The 16,672-nt window shown below is 38.2% G+C and overlaps 1 protein-coding gene across 1 annotated transcript in view; it reads right to left on the bottom strand.

Annotated features, from left to right (window-relative positions):
- Ubr1 (ubiquitin protein ligase E3 component n-recognin 1) overlaps positions 1–16,672 on the bottom strand; it is an 89,648-nt gene that overhangs the window by 53,189 nt on the left and 19,787 nt on the right. Inside the window, exons 6-15 of the mRNA XM_090318526.1 lie at positions 15,018–15,156; positions 12,317–12,379; positions 11,825–11,948; positions 11,392–11,499; positions 10,324–10,412; positions 8,757–8,855; positions 6,756–6,913; positions 4,691–4,790; positions 4,088–4,216; positions 595–775 (exon numbers count right to left, since the gene is read on the bottom strand). Coding sequence (XP_090174652.1) covers positions 595–775; positions 4,088–4,216; positions 4,691–4,790; positions 6,756–6,913; positions 8,757–8,855; positions 10,324–10,412; positions 11,392–11,499; positions 11,825–11,948; positions 12,317–12,379; positions 15,018–15,156 — 1,190 coding nt within the window. The remainder of the gene's footprint in view (positions 1–594; positions 776–4,087; positions 4,217–4,690; positions 4,791–6,755; positions 6,914–8,756; positions 8,856–10,323; positions 10,413–11,391; positions 11,500–11,824; positions 11,949–12,316; positions 12,380–15,017; positions 15,157–16,672) is intronic.

Here is a 16,672-nt window from a genome sequence, read left to right as displayed (position 1 = left end):
AACCAAATGATTTAAATATAGGACCTAAAACTATAAAAAAAACAGAAGAAAACATACTGAAAAGTGAGTAGATAGGATTGCAGTGAGCTACTAGTACCTGGTTGTTTTTTTGTTTTTTTTTTTTGCTGGTCCTGGAGCTTAAACTTAGTGCCTGGGCACTGTCCCTGAGCTTCTTTTGTTCTTTTGTTCACTTGAGCCACAGTGCCACTGCTGGCTCTTTCTGTTTATGTGATACTGAGGAATTGAACCCAGGACTTCATTCATGTTAGGCAAGCACTCTATCACTAAGCCATATTACCAGCCCATGGTGTCAGTTTATAAAAGAACAAAAATAATGGCAGTTCTGAATTGTAGCATCTGATCTGAGATACATGTGCATATACTGAACACAGAAAAAAATAAAGCATTATTTTACCACCCAAACATCTAGAGAACAAAGGCATAAGAAATATGTCAAAAACCAAGTGGGACAAAAACATGAGAATGGGTGACAATGTTAAAGATGTATTGTACCCACTACCTGATGATCTGTAAACCCTCTAAAAAAAAAAAAAGAAAAAGAAAAAAATGCCAAAACCAAAAACAACCACTCACCAGCAAGAGTCCTAGAAAGCGGCAGATGTATGCTTACAAGATCCTCAGACACTCTGTAGGACTTGGTTTCCAATGTGTGGCCACATAATTGTACTACTGTCTTGTTGCTAGATAAGAAATTCATACTGCATCTCATCACAGCTTTGTGACATTCTTTGTAAGCCACTAGTAAGAGTTCTTCCTTAAGGGAAAATTAAAATACAAATATGATAGACAAGTTTAATATTTACCACTTATTAAATAACTGCTGAATAAGAATAAAATTTTCCAGTGTAATACTAGAGCGATAAGACATACAAACTCTTTCTTTTTTTTTCTTTTTATTTTGCCAGTCCTGAGCTTGGGCTCAGGGCCTGAGCACTGTCCTTGGACTTTCTCAAGGCTAGCATTCTACCACTTGAGCCTCAGCACCACTTCTGGCTTTTTTCTATGTATGTGGTACCAAAGAATCGAACCTGGGTCTTTGTGCATGCTAGGCAAGCACTCTACCACTAGACCAAACTCCCAGCCCCTCTTTTTTTTTTTTTTTGGTAGTACTGAGCTGTGTACTTCGTAAACAAGTGTTCTACCACTTAAACCACACATGCTGGCCTTTTGATTTTCTTTTTTTTTAGGTACAGTACAGTAGAAGAATGAAAAAATGCATGCAGAGATAATGAGGATGTAAATTCCAGGGAAAAAAGTAATAAGTTGTAATCTTGGGACTACTTAGAGGTACAGACATCAACTGTGATAACTCACTACCATCAGACCAGCCAAAGCACAGATTTTAGAAAGAGATAAAAAGTAGGCAAAACCAGGCTCCAGTAGCTCACACCTGTAAGCCTAGTTAGTAAGTAGACTTGAGAGCTGAAAAGTGAGGTTTGGAGCCAGCCTAGGTAGATAAATCCATGACACTCTTATCAAAAAGCAGGGCACCAGTGGCTCACACCTGTAACCCTCGATACTCAGGTGGTTGAGATCTAAGGATCTCAAGCTAGACAGGACAGGGAAGGTCCATAGAGGCTCTTAACTCCAATAAACTACAAAAAAAAAGCCAGAAGTGGAGCTCTGGTTCAAGTGTTAGAATGCTAGTCTTGAGCAAAAAGCACAGGAACAGCGTCTAGGCCTTGAGTTCAACCCCAGAACTGGCACCAAAGCATACAAACAAACCCCACAAAACAAACAAAAAATTAGCAAAATGCTAGAGACAGAAATGTGGCTCAAGTATACAGCACCAGCCAAGAGAGAGAGACAGAGAGACAGTCACACAGACAGAAATAGAGACGGAGAGACAGACACAGGGAGACAAAGAGACAGACACAGACAGAGAAGCCTCAGTTTAAAAAAAAAAAAAGGCAGGGGAAAAATAGTGAACAGACTAGTGCTGTCAGTTATCCCATTATGAGGACAACGCACCTTCTATCTGGCAAATATCATGTAACCCTTTTATTAATTACAATAAAAAATATTAAAAAAAATAAATGCCAGAGAAGGGGACAGGGAGTTTGGCCTAATGGTAGACTGCTTGCTAACATGCACAAAGCCCTGGGTTCAATTCCTCAAAACCACATAAACCAAAAACAAAACAAATCAGCAGGAAATGGTGCTGTAGCTCAAGTGGTAGAGTACTATCTTTGAGCAAAAGAAGCTCAGAAACAGTGCCCAGGCCCTGAATTCAAGTCTCAGAACTGGAAAAAAAAGAAGGAGGAGGAGGAGGAGGAGGAAAAGAAAGAAAGAAAGAAAGAAAGAAAGAAAGAAAGAAAGAAAGAAAGAAAGAAAGAAAAAAAGAAAGAAAAAAAGAAAGAAAAAAAGAAAGAAATAGGGCTGGGAGTTTGGCCTAGTGGTAGAGTACCTGCCTAGCATGCATGAAGACCCAGGTTCGATTCCTCGGCACCACATACATAGAAAAAGCCAGAAGTGGTGTGGTGGCTCAGGGTAGAACACTAGCCTTGAGGAAAGTCCAAGGACAGTGCTCAGACCCTGAACTCAAGCCCAGGACTGGCAAAAAAAAAAAAAAAGAAAGAAAGAAAGAAAGAAAGAAAGAAAGAAAGAAAGAAAGAAAAGGTAAAAGAATTTGATACAGATCAAGTCAATCTTCTTAGAAAAGAAATAAATAGCTGGGTGTGGTGGCTCACACCTATAATCCTAGTTACTCAGGAAGCTGAGTTATGAAGTTATGAGGACTGCAGTTCAAAGCCCAGGCACAAAAAAGTCCGTGAGACACTTATCTCCAATCACCAGAAAACCAGAAGTGGTGCTGTGGCTCAAGGAGTAGAGTGGTATTTGAGCTGAAGAGCTCAGGGATAGCACTGAGGCCCCAAGTCCCATGACCCACAAAAAAAAAAAGGAAAGAAAGAAAGAAAGGAGGTTACTTCTCTAAGAGGGAAGCTGGGTTGATAGTTTATAGAGCACTATGATCTAAAAACACTATTTACAAAAGTAGATTAGTACCATACCCTGAAATTAGTTTCTAGTTTCTAAATAGTTTGATATAATAATTCTCTTGATTATATAAATATCCAACCTCCATTCTTGAACTATTTCAAAGTCAATATAGTACTGTTATTTTCAAATAAATATATATGTATAAAATAACAATACAGAGGCCAGGCGTGGTAGTTCACGCCTGTAATCCTAACTACTCAGGAGGCTGAGATCTGAGGATTGCGGTTCAAAGCCAGCCCAGGTACTAAAGAACATGAGACTTATCTCCAATTAATCACTAAAAAATGAGAAGTGACACTGTGGCTCAAGGGGTAGGGCCACAGCCTTGAGCAGAAGAGCTTAGGAACAGCTCCCCAGCCCAGAGTTCAAGCCCCATGACTCCCCCGCCACACACAAATAACAATATAGATACATTTTTTTTTTAAATGTGCTAGTAGGATTTGAGCTCAGAGCATCATATCTGCTAGGTTCTACCACCCAAACCATGCCTCTAGTCCTATTTTATACTGGTTATTTTTGAGATTAAGTTCATTTCTTGCATGTTCCTGAGCTTCAAGCTTCCTTCATACTTTAGGGTTCCCAACTCATTATAAATTCATCTTTCCCTCGTGGAGCTGAAGTCTTTTGGACTGTACTAGATCTGTGATCCTCCCAACCCCACCCCTACACAGTGTGGAATGACAGGTGTATGTCACTGTAACCAGTCACGGGGTTGAAAAAGTCTCTCAAACTTTTCTGCCTACACTAACCTTGAGCATAGATTCTTCCATCCATACCATTTCCAAGTAGTGCAGATTGAAGGTATGAGCTATAGGTGGTCCAGCTAATAGTATATATTTTTTAACCTGGAATTTTCCCAAATAAGCAAAACTAGCCTGGGGTGTGTTTATCCAACAAGTATTTCCCCTTAAGTTTAATAAGACTAATTAAAATAGCTAAGCAACTTACTATTATTTCAATAGTACATATTTATATCAAGGAAGCTATAATATAAAAACTATACTATTCAATGACTAGCACAGTACTTAAAAAGGCACAGCTCTTACTAATAAGGCTTTCAACTTACATCACAGGCACACCACTCCTGAAACATGAGTAAAATATTCTTCAACTGCATCTGTATAGCGATAGCAGCCTCCCAGTCAGGGTCCACTTCTATGTGCTGTCCAACCTGTCTTCTGATTTCCTCCATTCCCTGCAAGGAAAGACACATCTACTTAGGACTTTCTTTGACTTCCAGGTCACAGTTTTAATATGGTGAAGCTACATCAGAATACACGAGTTTTCAAATGCCAGCTCTGTGATAGAATTTCTAGCTATGCAAGCTCCCATTCCTTTATATGTAACATGAAAATGACAACAAGTAAACCATATGATAAATTCAAAATGAATGATATGTGGAATGACTACTATACACTTACCGGATGGTAAGCATTTGATAAGAATTACAATAATAACAGTAGTAAACTAAGACATAAAAATCTACTGAAGGAGGATCAGTGAATTGGTATTGATATCTCATTTCTACTTTGCTACATAAACTTTTCCACTTAGGAAAGCCATGAGTTGCTAAGAAGAGGAGGAGAAAATGAAGACTATACTTCAGTCTTTTGAAAGGATTATATTTTTAACAATACTCTTCTCTTATTGGTATACAGAATTATCATACCTGCATACAGGTAAGAATCTTTAAAAAAGATCGAAAACCTTCCAGGAACTGCATTCTTAATTTTTCTGTCCATATTGTGGGTTTGCTGATCAGGATATACCTATCAATTTAAAAAAGAAAGAAATACTTCCTTATTTTCAGATAATTTTTAAGTTTCTTGGGTTATAGACAATGTTCACTTATTAAAATTGTGCATTCCAGTTTCTTATATTCCAGTTTCTTAACCATAAGCTCTGGACAGAGAAAGAATTATTTGCTATATTTTACATACAACTAACAAATCACAGAAATGTTCTACAAAAGAAAGAACAAAACTAAATAAACCTAACTTTCATACATTCTGCCCTCAGAGTTCAATCTGAATAAGTGAACATCGAGCCAAGTTAGCCCATGCTATCAAAGACAATTTGGTATGAACACAGTATACATCTCTGACGACTCATCACAGCCATCATTAAAAGGGCCAGTGGAAATCCTTTCAGGCTCAGTGTATTTGGATCAGATTTCTTATTTCCAGATTTTTGAGAGACAAACTCATTTTAAGCCTATAAACTGCAAATAACAATGCTTCTTGGAGGGTGAAAAGATCTCAATAGGCTTTAAGTCCAATATGAACCATGTTTATATAACTTCCCAGAATGCAATTATGAAGTTATTATGTTAGCTGGTTCAAAGTTCGTGAAATTCTTTTTTTTTTTTTTTTGCCAGTCCTGGGCTTGAGCTCAGGGCCTGAGCACTGTCCTTGGACTTTCTCAAGGCTAGAGCTCTACCACTTGAGCCTCAGCACCACTTCCGGCTTTTTTCTATGTATGTGGTACCGAGGAATCGAACCCGGGTCTTCGTGCATGCTAGGCAAGCACTTTAACCACTAGGCCAAACTCCCGGCCCTTGTGAAATTCTTATCTCCCAATTAACCACCAAAAAGGTGGAAGTAGAGTTGTGGCTCAAATGGTAGAGTACGAGCTGGAGTGCAAAAACTAAGCTGAGTTTAAACCCCAGTACCAGTACACACACACACACACACACACACACACACACACACACACACACACACACACACGCGCGCGCGCGCGCAGGCACCCACATGCACACACAAAAGCTTTCATTGAAGACATTTACAGATATCCTTCTTCGGTTATTAGTGGGGGAGCAGAAATTCTACCACCTCTTCCTGACATACATAAAAAGGTGAAATATTTGTGTACAGACTATGTATATCCTCTATTACTTAAAACCATCTCCAAGCCAGGTGTGGTGGCTCATGACTGTAATCTTAGCTACTCAGGAGGCTGAAATCTGAGAATCCCTTCAAAGCCAGCCCCTCCACTAAAGACCAGGGACTCATCTCTTAACCACCAGAAAACAGGAAGTGGTTCTGTGGCTCAAGGGGTAGGGTGATAGCCTTGAGCTGAAGAGCTCAGGGACAACCCCCAGGCCCAGGAGTAGGGCCTTGAGCTGAAGTGCTGAGGGACATCGCCCAGACCCCAGGGTTCAAGCCCCATGACCCCCCCCTCCACACAAACAATCTCCAGATGATTTAATTTTTAAAATAAAAATGTGACGTTAACAGTTGTTTCATATAGTTTTTTTAGCACTAAGAACAACAACAAAATCTACACATGTTCAGTATAAACACAGGACGCTGATGGCTCACACCTCTAATCCTAGCTCCTCAGGAGGCTGAGATCTGAGGATCATGGGTTCAAAGTTAGCCCAGGCAGAAAAGTCCATGAGACTTATCTCTAAACCCAGAAGTAGTTCCGTGGCTCAAGTGGTAGAGCACTAGACGAGCAAAAGAAGCTCAAGGACAGTGCCCAGGCCCTGAGTTCAAACCTCAGAACTGCCAATAAATAACTAAATAAGCCTAAGACATTTTTCAAATATTTTCAATTTATTGCTAGCTTGATCCAGATATGTAGAACAGACAGCTCTTTCACATGATGCAGTCACAGTTATCTGTCCTTGCCATCATTTGCAAGGAGAATCTTAGATAACCATAAGAATCAGAAGCAAATAAGCACAATGTGTTTATAGGAGCCCTCACCTTTTGACTGGAACCACTTACTTTAAGTCACATATTACTGCATATACTCTTCCCAGTTTGTCTTGGCTATAACCCTGGAAGTTAAATTTATTGTTCCGGTCCAAGTACTCAGGTAAAACTTCCAGAAGAGTTTCAGTAATGACAGAAATAACATTCTGTTCCTCAATTAGATGTCGAGCCTAAAGAATATTTTAAGAATATTTTCTTAGTATTAATTCACGTGACATGGACTTAATTTATTTATCCATTTGTATGGTTGGTCAGTAGGAAAAAAAAAAGTTTTGAGACTAAGTCTCAGTATGCCTCAACCTACCAAAATGCTGGAATTAAAGACATAAGCTAGGCCGGGAGTTTGGCCTAGTGGTTAAAGTGCTTGCCTAGCATGCATGAAGACCCGGGTTCGATTCCTCGGTACCACATACATAGAAAAAAGTCGGAAGTGGTACTGAGGCTCAAGTGGTAGAGCTCTAGCCTTGAGAAAGTCCAAGGACAGTGCTCAGGCCCTGAGCTCAAGCCCAGGACTGGCAAAGAAAGAAAGAAAGAAAGAAAGAAAGAAAGAAAGAAAGAAAGACAGACAGACAGACAGACATAAGCTATCATCCTCCCATCCCCAGCAATAAATATTTTAATAAATATCCATACTGAGCATGAAATACAATGCTAGTTTTACAGAGTAGCTGTTAATAAGAAGTCTGTTGTTAAGCTAGACGCCCGTGGCTCATACCTGTAATCCTAGCTACTCAGGAGGCTGAGATCTGAGAATCCCTTCAAAGCCAGCCCTGGCACTAAAGAACATGAGACTCTTATCTCCAGTTAATCACCAGAAAACCAGAAGTGGAACTGTGGCTCAAGGGGGTAGGGCAAATAGCCTTGAGCTGAAGAGCTCAGGGTCAGTACCCAGGCCTAGAGGTGAAGCCCCATGACCCACCAAAAAAAAGAAAAAGAAAAACAAAAACAACAACAAAAAAGTTTGTTTTAAAAAATAGAAGTCTCAGGGGCTCGGAGTTTGGCCTAGTGGTAGAGTGCTTGCCTAACATGCACGAAGACCCAGGTTCAATTCCTTGATACTACATACATAGAAAGGCCAGAAGTGGTGCTGTGGCTCAAGTGGTAGAGCTCTAGCCTTGAAGAAAGTCTAAGGACAGTGCTCATATCCTGTGTTCAGTCCTTTCATGATGAATCATACAGGACTCTAGGCATTCATATACAGGGAGACCAAAGGATATTCTTAGGAGAGGAACACAAAGACACAATGTCTGTATACCTCTCATCATATAAAATATTTATCAGAATGAAAAGAAAAGTAAGTCTCCTAAACTTATTTACTAAAAAATACCTATCTAGACTCTTTAAGCCCATTTATACAGATCATTTTGATAGATATTCATCATTAGTAATCATAGAGTACATCAAAGATAACCTCCTCAACTTCTATCATATTGACACTATTCTGGTATCAATCTCTCACCCTCATTTAATTTCTTTTCCCCATTGTTTTCTCTGGCCCTTTGAAAAGGCAAAAGTAGGCACAGTTAATTAAAGTGCCCAGAAAAAAGATAGGAAAAGATGTTCTACAAAAAGGAATCAGAACACTCCATTCTCTTCCCAGACCTCGGAACTACCTCACACTAGTGCTTGATGGGCAGGCATAGGCTCACTGTCCTTGATTTTACCTTACCATATGTATCTACCTCACACAATAACTGTGGAACAGAAGAATCAAGTTTTCTTGTTTTCTAAGAAGTAGTACTGAAAAGACATAGTAACTTGGGAATTACTACAATGAGAAATCTGCTGTGGATGTCACCTCTAGGGATGGGGTAAAGCGCAGGACTGAGATCCACTCACTTGGCCCTTGAATGCTACAAGGTTATCACTTACATGCAGATACCATTAAGTATCAAACTTTACAAATAAAATTAGCCCAACTTAGCTACTTTGACACTTTTGATTTGACATTTAGTAAAATTCTTATGAAGCAAAAACATTTAGAAAGAGTACAAAGCAATTCTTCATACATACCAGAGTGGGAACAGTAAACATCTGAACTGACAATGCGGTTATAGAGATACTCCTGTCGTGATCATCACTGATATACTCCTTCTGCAGTTGTTTATAATACTGAGGGACAGAAGTGGAGACTGTATTACATATCACTACTAACACCTTTTTTTTTTTTTTTTTGGCCAGTCCTGGGCTTGGACTCAGGGCCTGAGCACTATCCTTGGGTTTTCTCAAGGCTAGAGCTCTACCACTTGAGCCACAGCACCACTTCTGGTATTTTTTCTATGTATGTGGTATGGAGGAATCGAACCTAGGTCTTCACGCATGCTAGGCAAGCACTCTACCACTAGGCCAAACTCCCGGTCCTGCTACAGAGGAATTGAACCCTGGTCTTCGTGCATACTAGGCAAGCACTCTACCACTAGGCCAAACTCCCAGTCCTGCTAACACTTTTTAAAGTCTCAATTTTAATAACATCTACAAGCATAAATCCATTCATAAGACAAGTATAACATAGCTTCTATCATGGTAAGATATCACAGGCAAAAACAAAACAAAAAAACAAAAAAAAACTAGAGCTCAGAGTTTGGCTAGTAGTAGAGTGCTTGCCTAGCATACATAAAGACCCAGGTTCAATTCCTTAGGAGCAGGTACATAGAAAAAGCTGGAAATGGCACTGTGGGTCAAACAGTAAGGCTCTAGCCTTGAGAAAGCCCAAGGACAATGCTCAGACCCTGAGTTCACGCCCCAGGACTGGAAAAAAAAAATCTGAAAGAATAAACAAAAAATCAGTTATGAATTCAACTATAAAGTTGGCAGTGTGAAAAGAATGGTTAAAAACAAAACAAAACAGAAAAACGCATAGTTAAAAATCAGACATGCATAGGTGCAAATAAATACTTAATAGGAATGACTGTACTTATATGATTGAAAAACCTCCCTTTGCTGGTCTTTGGCATCTAGGCCACTTTCCACCCCTAAACTGCTTTTTCCATACTACTAAATACCATCCATGAAAATATTTATGTAACAGAAAATAAAAAAAAAAAAGAAATGAATCACAGGAAATACAGGCACATTGGCTCATGCCTGTAATCCTAGCTACTCAGGAGGCTGAAATCTGAGGATTGCAGTTCAAAGCCAGCCCAGGCACTAAAGAGCATGAGACTCTTATCTCCAATTAACCGCTAGAAAATGGTAAATGGCGCTGTGGCTCAAGGGATAGGGTGGTACCCTTGAGCTGAAGATCTCAGAGCCCAACCTCAGAGTTCAAGTCCCACAACCAACCAAAAAGAAAAAAAAAATGAATCACAGGGGAATACTGAATAATGTTGAATAGACAACAATGAAACTGTCTTAGAAAGGAAGAATGAGGGCTGTGAGACGGGATAGTAAGAAAGTGGGTGAGATTGACTAGAACACATTGTAAACATGTGTAACAAACTAATATAAGCTAATTTTTTAAAAAAGAAATTAATCATAAAATTTTTTATGTTCATAATTAAGCCATTGTTTCTATAATCTCATTTATTAAAAGCTACCTTCTATTTTTGTTTATTGATATTTATTCATGATGAACATTTACCTTCACAAATTCCATGGCAAAGAGTTTTTTGTATTCCATCTCCATAAAAAAACTGCTAAAGATCAATTCATGAAGGATTTTCCGGGCACCTATAGGTTATTTGGGAAGCAAAAATGATAGGATATCACCAAAGAAAACAAATTATCCCAGCCATTAGAAATGGTAAAATACTATAAAAATATTTCACATGCTAATAGATCTCAAGGACAACCACAAGTAGCAGTTAGTGTGGTAAAACTTAATACACAGAAACTAAATACAATGTTACCAGTGCCTCTTTTTGTAACAGTACTGGGGCTTGAACTCAAAGCCTCTATCTAGTAACAACTCTACCACAACTCTACTAACAACTCTACCAACTCTGAGCTATGCCCTCCAAACTGCAACCCTTTCTTTGCTTTTGTTTTAGGGTCTCCAGCTTTTCCCAAAGCATGCCTCAGGCCATACCTTACAACTTATGTCTCTGGCATAGCTGAGATTACAGACATGAATCACCATTCCAGACTTTTCTTTGCTAAAATATTGTCACTATAACTTTCTATCTGGGAAGGTCTCAAACTGGGATCCTCCTATAATCCCTGCCTCCCAAATAGCTAGGATTACAGGCATAAGCCACCATGACTAGCTGTATTTTCCGTGTGTGTGTGTGTGTGTGTGTGTGTGTGTGTGTGTGTTTTGTCCTACATCTTCCCCAACTCTTACTTCCTCTGTAATACTTATTTTACTCCTCTACAAACTTTTTCATTTCACTGTTTTACTCAAAACTATTCTAGTCATATACTTTTCCTTTTTTTGCCCTTCATTTAGATATTTTAAACAAAAATATAGCTTTAATAAATGATTTACTACATAACTTTATACTCATTCTTTTAGCTTGTCTTGGCTAGATGAAAAGACACTACAATCAAAAGGCATGGACTGGGTTTTCAACCCAGAAAAATATAAGATGATAGATTAACCTTCCTTAACCTATATTATCCTATCAATCAAAATGACATATAATTGATTTTATATAAAAGCCATAAGCCTTTGATTCCTGGAGAATAGCATAAATAAGAATCTACTTACCTTTATAAAGCTTTGCATCCCAGAGCATTAACCTGCTAATGAGGCAGGGATTCTCAGAGCCAGGTTCTTCTCTAAGGCATGCATGGCAAAAGATTTGCCTAAATTCACCTATAGATAGACATATATTTTAGTTCCTTAGAATGTGTGTCAAGTAATTTTTAACTGAATTTATCTTAAAAGTGTATTTCCTATAATAACATGTGAAAAACTAACAGTTATGCTTCTATGTTTGACTTCAAGAATAACTGTGGCAACATCAAAGAATGAAGACAATAAATGTTATTACTTAATATTTATATATTTGAAATGCAATGGGAAGCAATCAAAATGGACAATAGACCAAAAATGAAATATCAATGATATTAAAAAAACACATGGCTATAAAAACTACAAAAATTTTATCCAAAATAATATAAACAGGCTGCATGCTTACTTGAATAGCTCATAATTTTGTTCATCCAGGAGCCAAGACGCAAAGCAAATTTCTGATGAGCCATAACTTCAGAGTGTAATACTTCTACATGAAGTGGATGTTGAGAGACATTTTCTGAATGACTCTACAAATGCAAGGAACAATTTAAAAAAAAGCAGTATATAAATTTCCTTTTAACCAAGTGATCTAATCTTCAAAAATGTAAATCACAACTATGGTAGTTCTAAATTCAGTCTAAGTGCCCCAATCCTATTTATATTTGGGGCATCAAACCACTTCAACAATAAGATCGCTCTACTTGCTTTGGGCTCTTATAACATATTCTTATTAAATCTCGTTCTGCAACAATAAGATCGCTCTACTTGCTTTGGGCTCGTATAACATATTGTTATTAAATCTCTCTCTGCAACAATAAGATCACTCTACTTGCTTTGGGCTTTTATAACATATTCTTATTAAGTCTCTCTCTTCTGTCTTAATGGAGAAAGTTACCTTTATGTCTTCCTTTGCTTCCTGGCAAGAGGCATAAGCACCTGCTTTAACAGCCCGACGACCCTAAATACAGACAAAAATAAAGGTAGTAGAATGATAACTACAATCAGTAAGTAATATAGCCCACATACCTAATAAGTTTACCAATTATGAACCATTTAAATGTTGACTCCATTCCATCAGAAAGACATCAAGGCTGACTCTTCTCTGGGGAGTGGGATTACCACACTGACAGGTGTTCTTGGAGTTCTGATATCATAAGCATCACTGTAATGTGGCAAGAGAATATACCTTGATACTCGCCAAGACTGTTTCTAACAGTCTGCAATGTTAACCCTGAACATAAGATGACAAAACGCGGGCTTGGAAAGAACATCATTACAGCTCTTCCTAAAAAGAGTAGCGAATAATCCTTTACAAAAAGAGAACAATCTGGACCGGGAGTTTGGCCTAGTGGTAGAGTGCTTGCCTACCATGCATGAAGATCCGGGTTTGGTTCCTCAGTACCACATACATAGAAAAAAGCCAGAAGTGGTGCTGAGGCTCAAGTGGTAGAGCTCTAGCCTTGAGAAAAAGTCCAAGGACAGTGCGCAGGCACTGAGCTCAAGCCCAGGACTGGCAAAAAAAAAAAAAAAAAAGGAAAAGAAAGAGAACAATCTGACTCTTGGTATCTCTCTATGTACCTAAATAAGTGTTTCTTGCACTGACTGACAAGCTAGCACTGATCTAAGAGGAAAGGGAAAAAAGAAAGAATTGAGTTTAATCAGGATGAGCTTACTATCACAAAACAAATAGCTAAAGAAAATGGAAAAAAAAAACATATAAATAAGAGATTATAGATTTCTTAAGCTATTTAGTAATTACCATCCTAAAGCAAATGATCTTTTCTTGGATTACTTTAAAGACATCAGTCTACAAACACATGGAGACCGATTTAGAATGATTATAGGGGGGGAAATCTAAGAAGAAAAGTTGGTCAACAGAGAATCAAATTTTAAATATTGACATAGGCCAGCCAGGTGGCTCATGCCTATAATCCTAGTCACTCAGGAGGCTGAGATCTGAGGATTGTGATTCAAAAGTCAGCCTGGGCAGAAAAGTTCATGAGACACTATCTCCAATAAATTACCACACCCACACCCACACACACCACACATACACACAAAGAAACAAAATAAAACAAAAACAGAAGTGACACTGTGGCTTAATTGGTAGAGTGCCAGCCTTGAGCAAAAGTAGCTCAGTGACAGTGCCTAAGCCCAGAGTTCAAGCACCATGACTAGCCAAAAAATAAATTTAAAAATTCACAGGGAAGTTAAAGAACCATTTGTTAGAGATACTGTACTTAATTCCTTTTTCTTCTTTTCTTTCCCTGTCTTCTTTTCCCATCTCTCCTTTCTCTGCAACCTTCCCTTTTTCTTCCCTGCTAAATTTTCATCTTTCTTGTCTTCCTTCAACAAACTGTAGATAATATACCTTTCAATAAGCTGGGCTTGGTGAATCATGCCTGTAATCCTACCTATTCAGGAGGCTGAAATCTGAGATCACAGTTCAAAGCCAGCCAGGCACTAAAGTCTTTGAGACTCTTATCTCCAATTAACCACCAGAAAACCAAGTGGCTCAAGAGCTTAGGGACAACATCCGTGCCCAGAGTTCAAGTCCCCCAACCGACAAAAAAATATAGATAGATACATAGATATAGATATACCTTTCAACCATTCCTACTCAAAGCTACTCATATTCTCATATAGTCTTTACTTCTTACAATAAACCTGACATTAAGTACCTCCTCACTAACATACTAATTTTTAAACACCTTAGAGTTGTATTAAATTCTATGTAATTCAGAAACACAGTTGACCTGAGACCAACACCATAACAGATTTACCACCACTTGACTATATATCCAACCTAAGAGGCATTTCAAAATGTATTAGATAACTGCTCACATTTGTACATGCTGATCATGTAAATGGACAATTCATCTCTTATGCCTTTGAGTAGAGAGAATTATTTATATAGGAAAGAAATAGTGGAGAATCAAATCATCAGGAACATCAAAACCACCTCAACTTACTAGAAATGAAGATCTGCACACCCCATATCAAGCCTACTGAAGCACTCTAAGTCTACATCAAACCACCTATCTCAAAAAAAAAAAAGGAAAGAAAGAAAGAAAAAGAGAAAGTTTTGTGTTGAGAATGTAACTCAATGCTAGTTGGTGCACTTGCCTGGCATAAGCCTGGTTTAGTCACCAGCACTACACTTAAAAACAAGGGCATAAATTAAGTTAATGTTCCTTATAGACAATTGTATCACCTGAAGAAGCACTTGCTCTGAATGCATGCCAAACAAAAGTATACGACAGAATGCTTTATTTTAAAAATAACGAATATATCGGATTAAAAGTTTGAAAAATGAACATTTCATAACTCCCACAATTAATAAATTCAATACATTTTAGGAACAGAGAAATATAAGATATTTTTTTACTTTCTAATTATTTAGAATGACAAGTTAACTAAAACTATAAATCCTCGACATAAAATAAAATTTCTAACCAATTACTGAAGACGCAAGGAATGAATGGAGAGGGTAGCTATACTAACAATGCCAAGGCACGGGGCAAGAGTGCAGTGAACAGCTAACTGGCAAGAAGCATATAGAGGACCGCAGCATAACCCAAACAGAAACCACAAACCTCTTTGTCTATGGCAGTGGTATGCAGCTGGGCCTCTGCAAGTTCACAGTCAAGAGCTCTTTGTAGACTGTAAATGACATGGTCGTAGGAATGATGCTCATCATTGAAAAGGACACAATAGTATCTTTCGTTTTTCTCCCTGTTGTTTTTTTTTTTTAGTAAGAAAAAGATACGTTTAAATACTGCAACAAATAAAGGAAAATGTTAAAAACAGACAAAAGTAAGACATTTGTATTAGAGCAGAACACCTGGGAGACACTGGAATACTTTGTAATACTGTGATACTGATACACTAAACGATTTTTTTTTTTTTTTTTTGCCATTCCTGGGCCCTGAACTCAGGGCCTGAGCACTGTCCTTGGACAATTTTTGCTTCAGGCTAGTACTCTGTCACTGAGCCACGGCACCACGTCTGGCATTTTCTGTGAATGTGGTACGGAGGAATTGAACCCAGGGCTTCATGCGTGGTAGGTGAGCACTCTACCACACTAGGGCACACTAAATGATTCTAAGTGGTATAGTGCAACGGAGTTTTAAAAAAATTCGATGCATGCCTATAGTTCTGGCTACTAGGGAGGCTGAGGAGGGAAGATCACGTGAGCTCAGAAAATTGAGATTAGCCTAGGCAACACACTGAGAGCTAGCCTCCAAAATAAATAAATAAATAACACAAAAACACTAACAAGGGACCAGGAGTTTGGCCTAGTGGTAGAGTGCTTGCCTAGGATGCATGAAGACCTGGGTTCCATTCCTCAGTACCACATACATAGAAAAAAGCCAGAAGTGGTGCTGAGGCTCAAGTGGTAGAGCTCTAGCCTTGAGAAAAAGTCCAAGGACAGTGCTCAGGCCCTGAGCTCAAGCCCAGGACTGGCAAAAAAACAAACAAACAAACAACAACAACAAAAAAAACCCTAACAAAAATGTTATTTTTTCCATGTTTTTTTCTCCAATTTTTCTTATTACTTTCAGAAGTCTCATTTCAATAGTAATGTGTCTTAAATATCACTCTTAACTTTAGCTATTCTTCCATTTTGACAAAGGGAGACCTGTCAGGGGTTCACAATCTTCAAACAGACAATGATGTCAGATTTTTTTGTTTTGTTTCTGGAATTTTCTGTTTAATATTTTTGTACCAGAGATGACTATGAGACTGTGGGAAGTGAAATGGTGGTAAAGAGGGCTACTGTTTATAACAAGAAGTGATGTCAGATTTTTATTAATGTTTAGATTCTGATAAATTTTATTTTATTTTTTTTGCATTCTTCTTGTATTGAGGAGATTTTAGTGTTACAGAATTTTGTTTTCAATGTATGTAAATAGCAGCTCTCCCAGTATAGCTGAAGGACCTTAGACAGGTCACTTATCCTCTTAATCCTACTGAGAGGACAATGCCTTTTCCACTTCTAAGAAGAGCACAATTCAGGAATGAAAATATGAGACAATAGCTGCCATGGGCTTTACATATACAATCAGCCAGAAGTCATTTATGACTTGTCCGTTGATCTCCTAACTTTTACAGATATTCTCTCAGACATTCTAGAGTATAGGAAACAGGCTCAGAGGGGTTGAGACTTCTCAATGTTATAATGACAATAAGCAGTCACAGAAAATAGCCCTCAGACTGATGGATCAAAGACCATTACCATTATCACCTG

Source organism: Megascapheus bottae, chromosome 25 (assembly GCF_031878675.1).
Source record: "Megascapheus bottae isolate mThoBot1 chromosome 25, mThoBot2.hap1, whole genome shotgun sequence".
NCBI lineage: Eukaryota > Metazoa > Chordata > Mammalia > Rodentia > Geomyidae > Megascapheus > Megascapheus bottae.
This window is presented reverse-complemented; position numbering and strand designations above follow the sequence as displayed.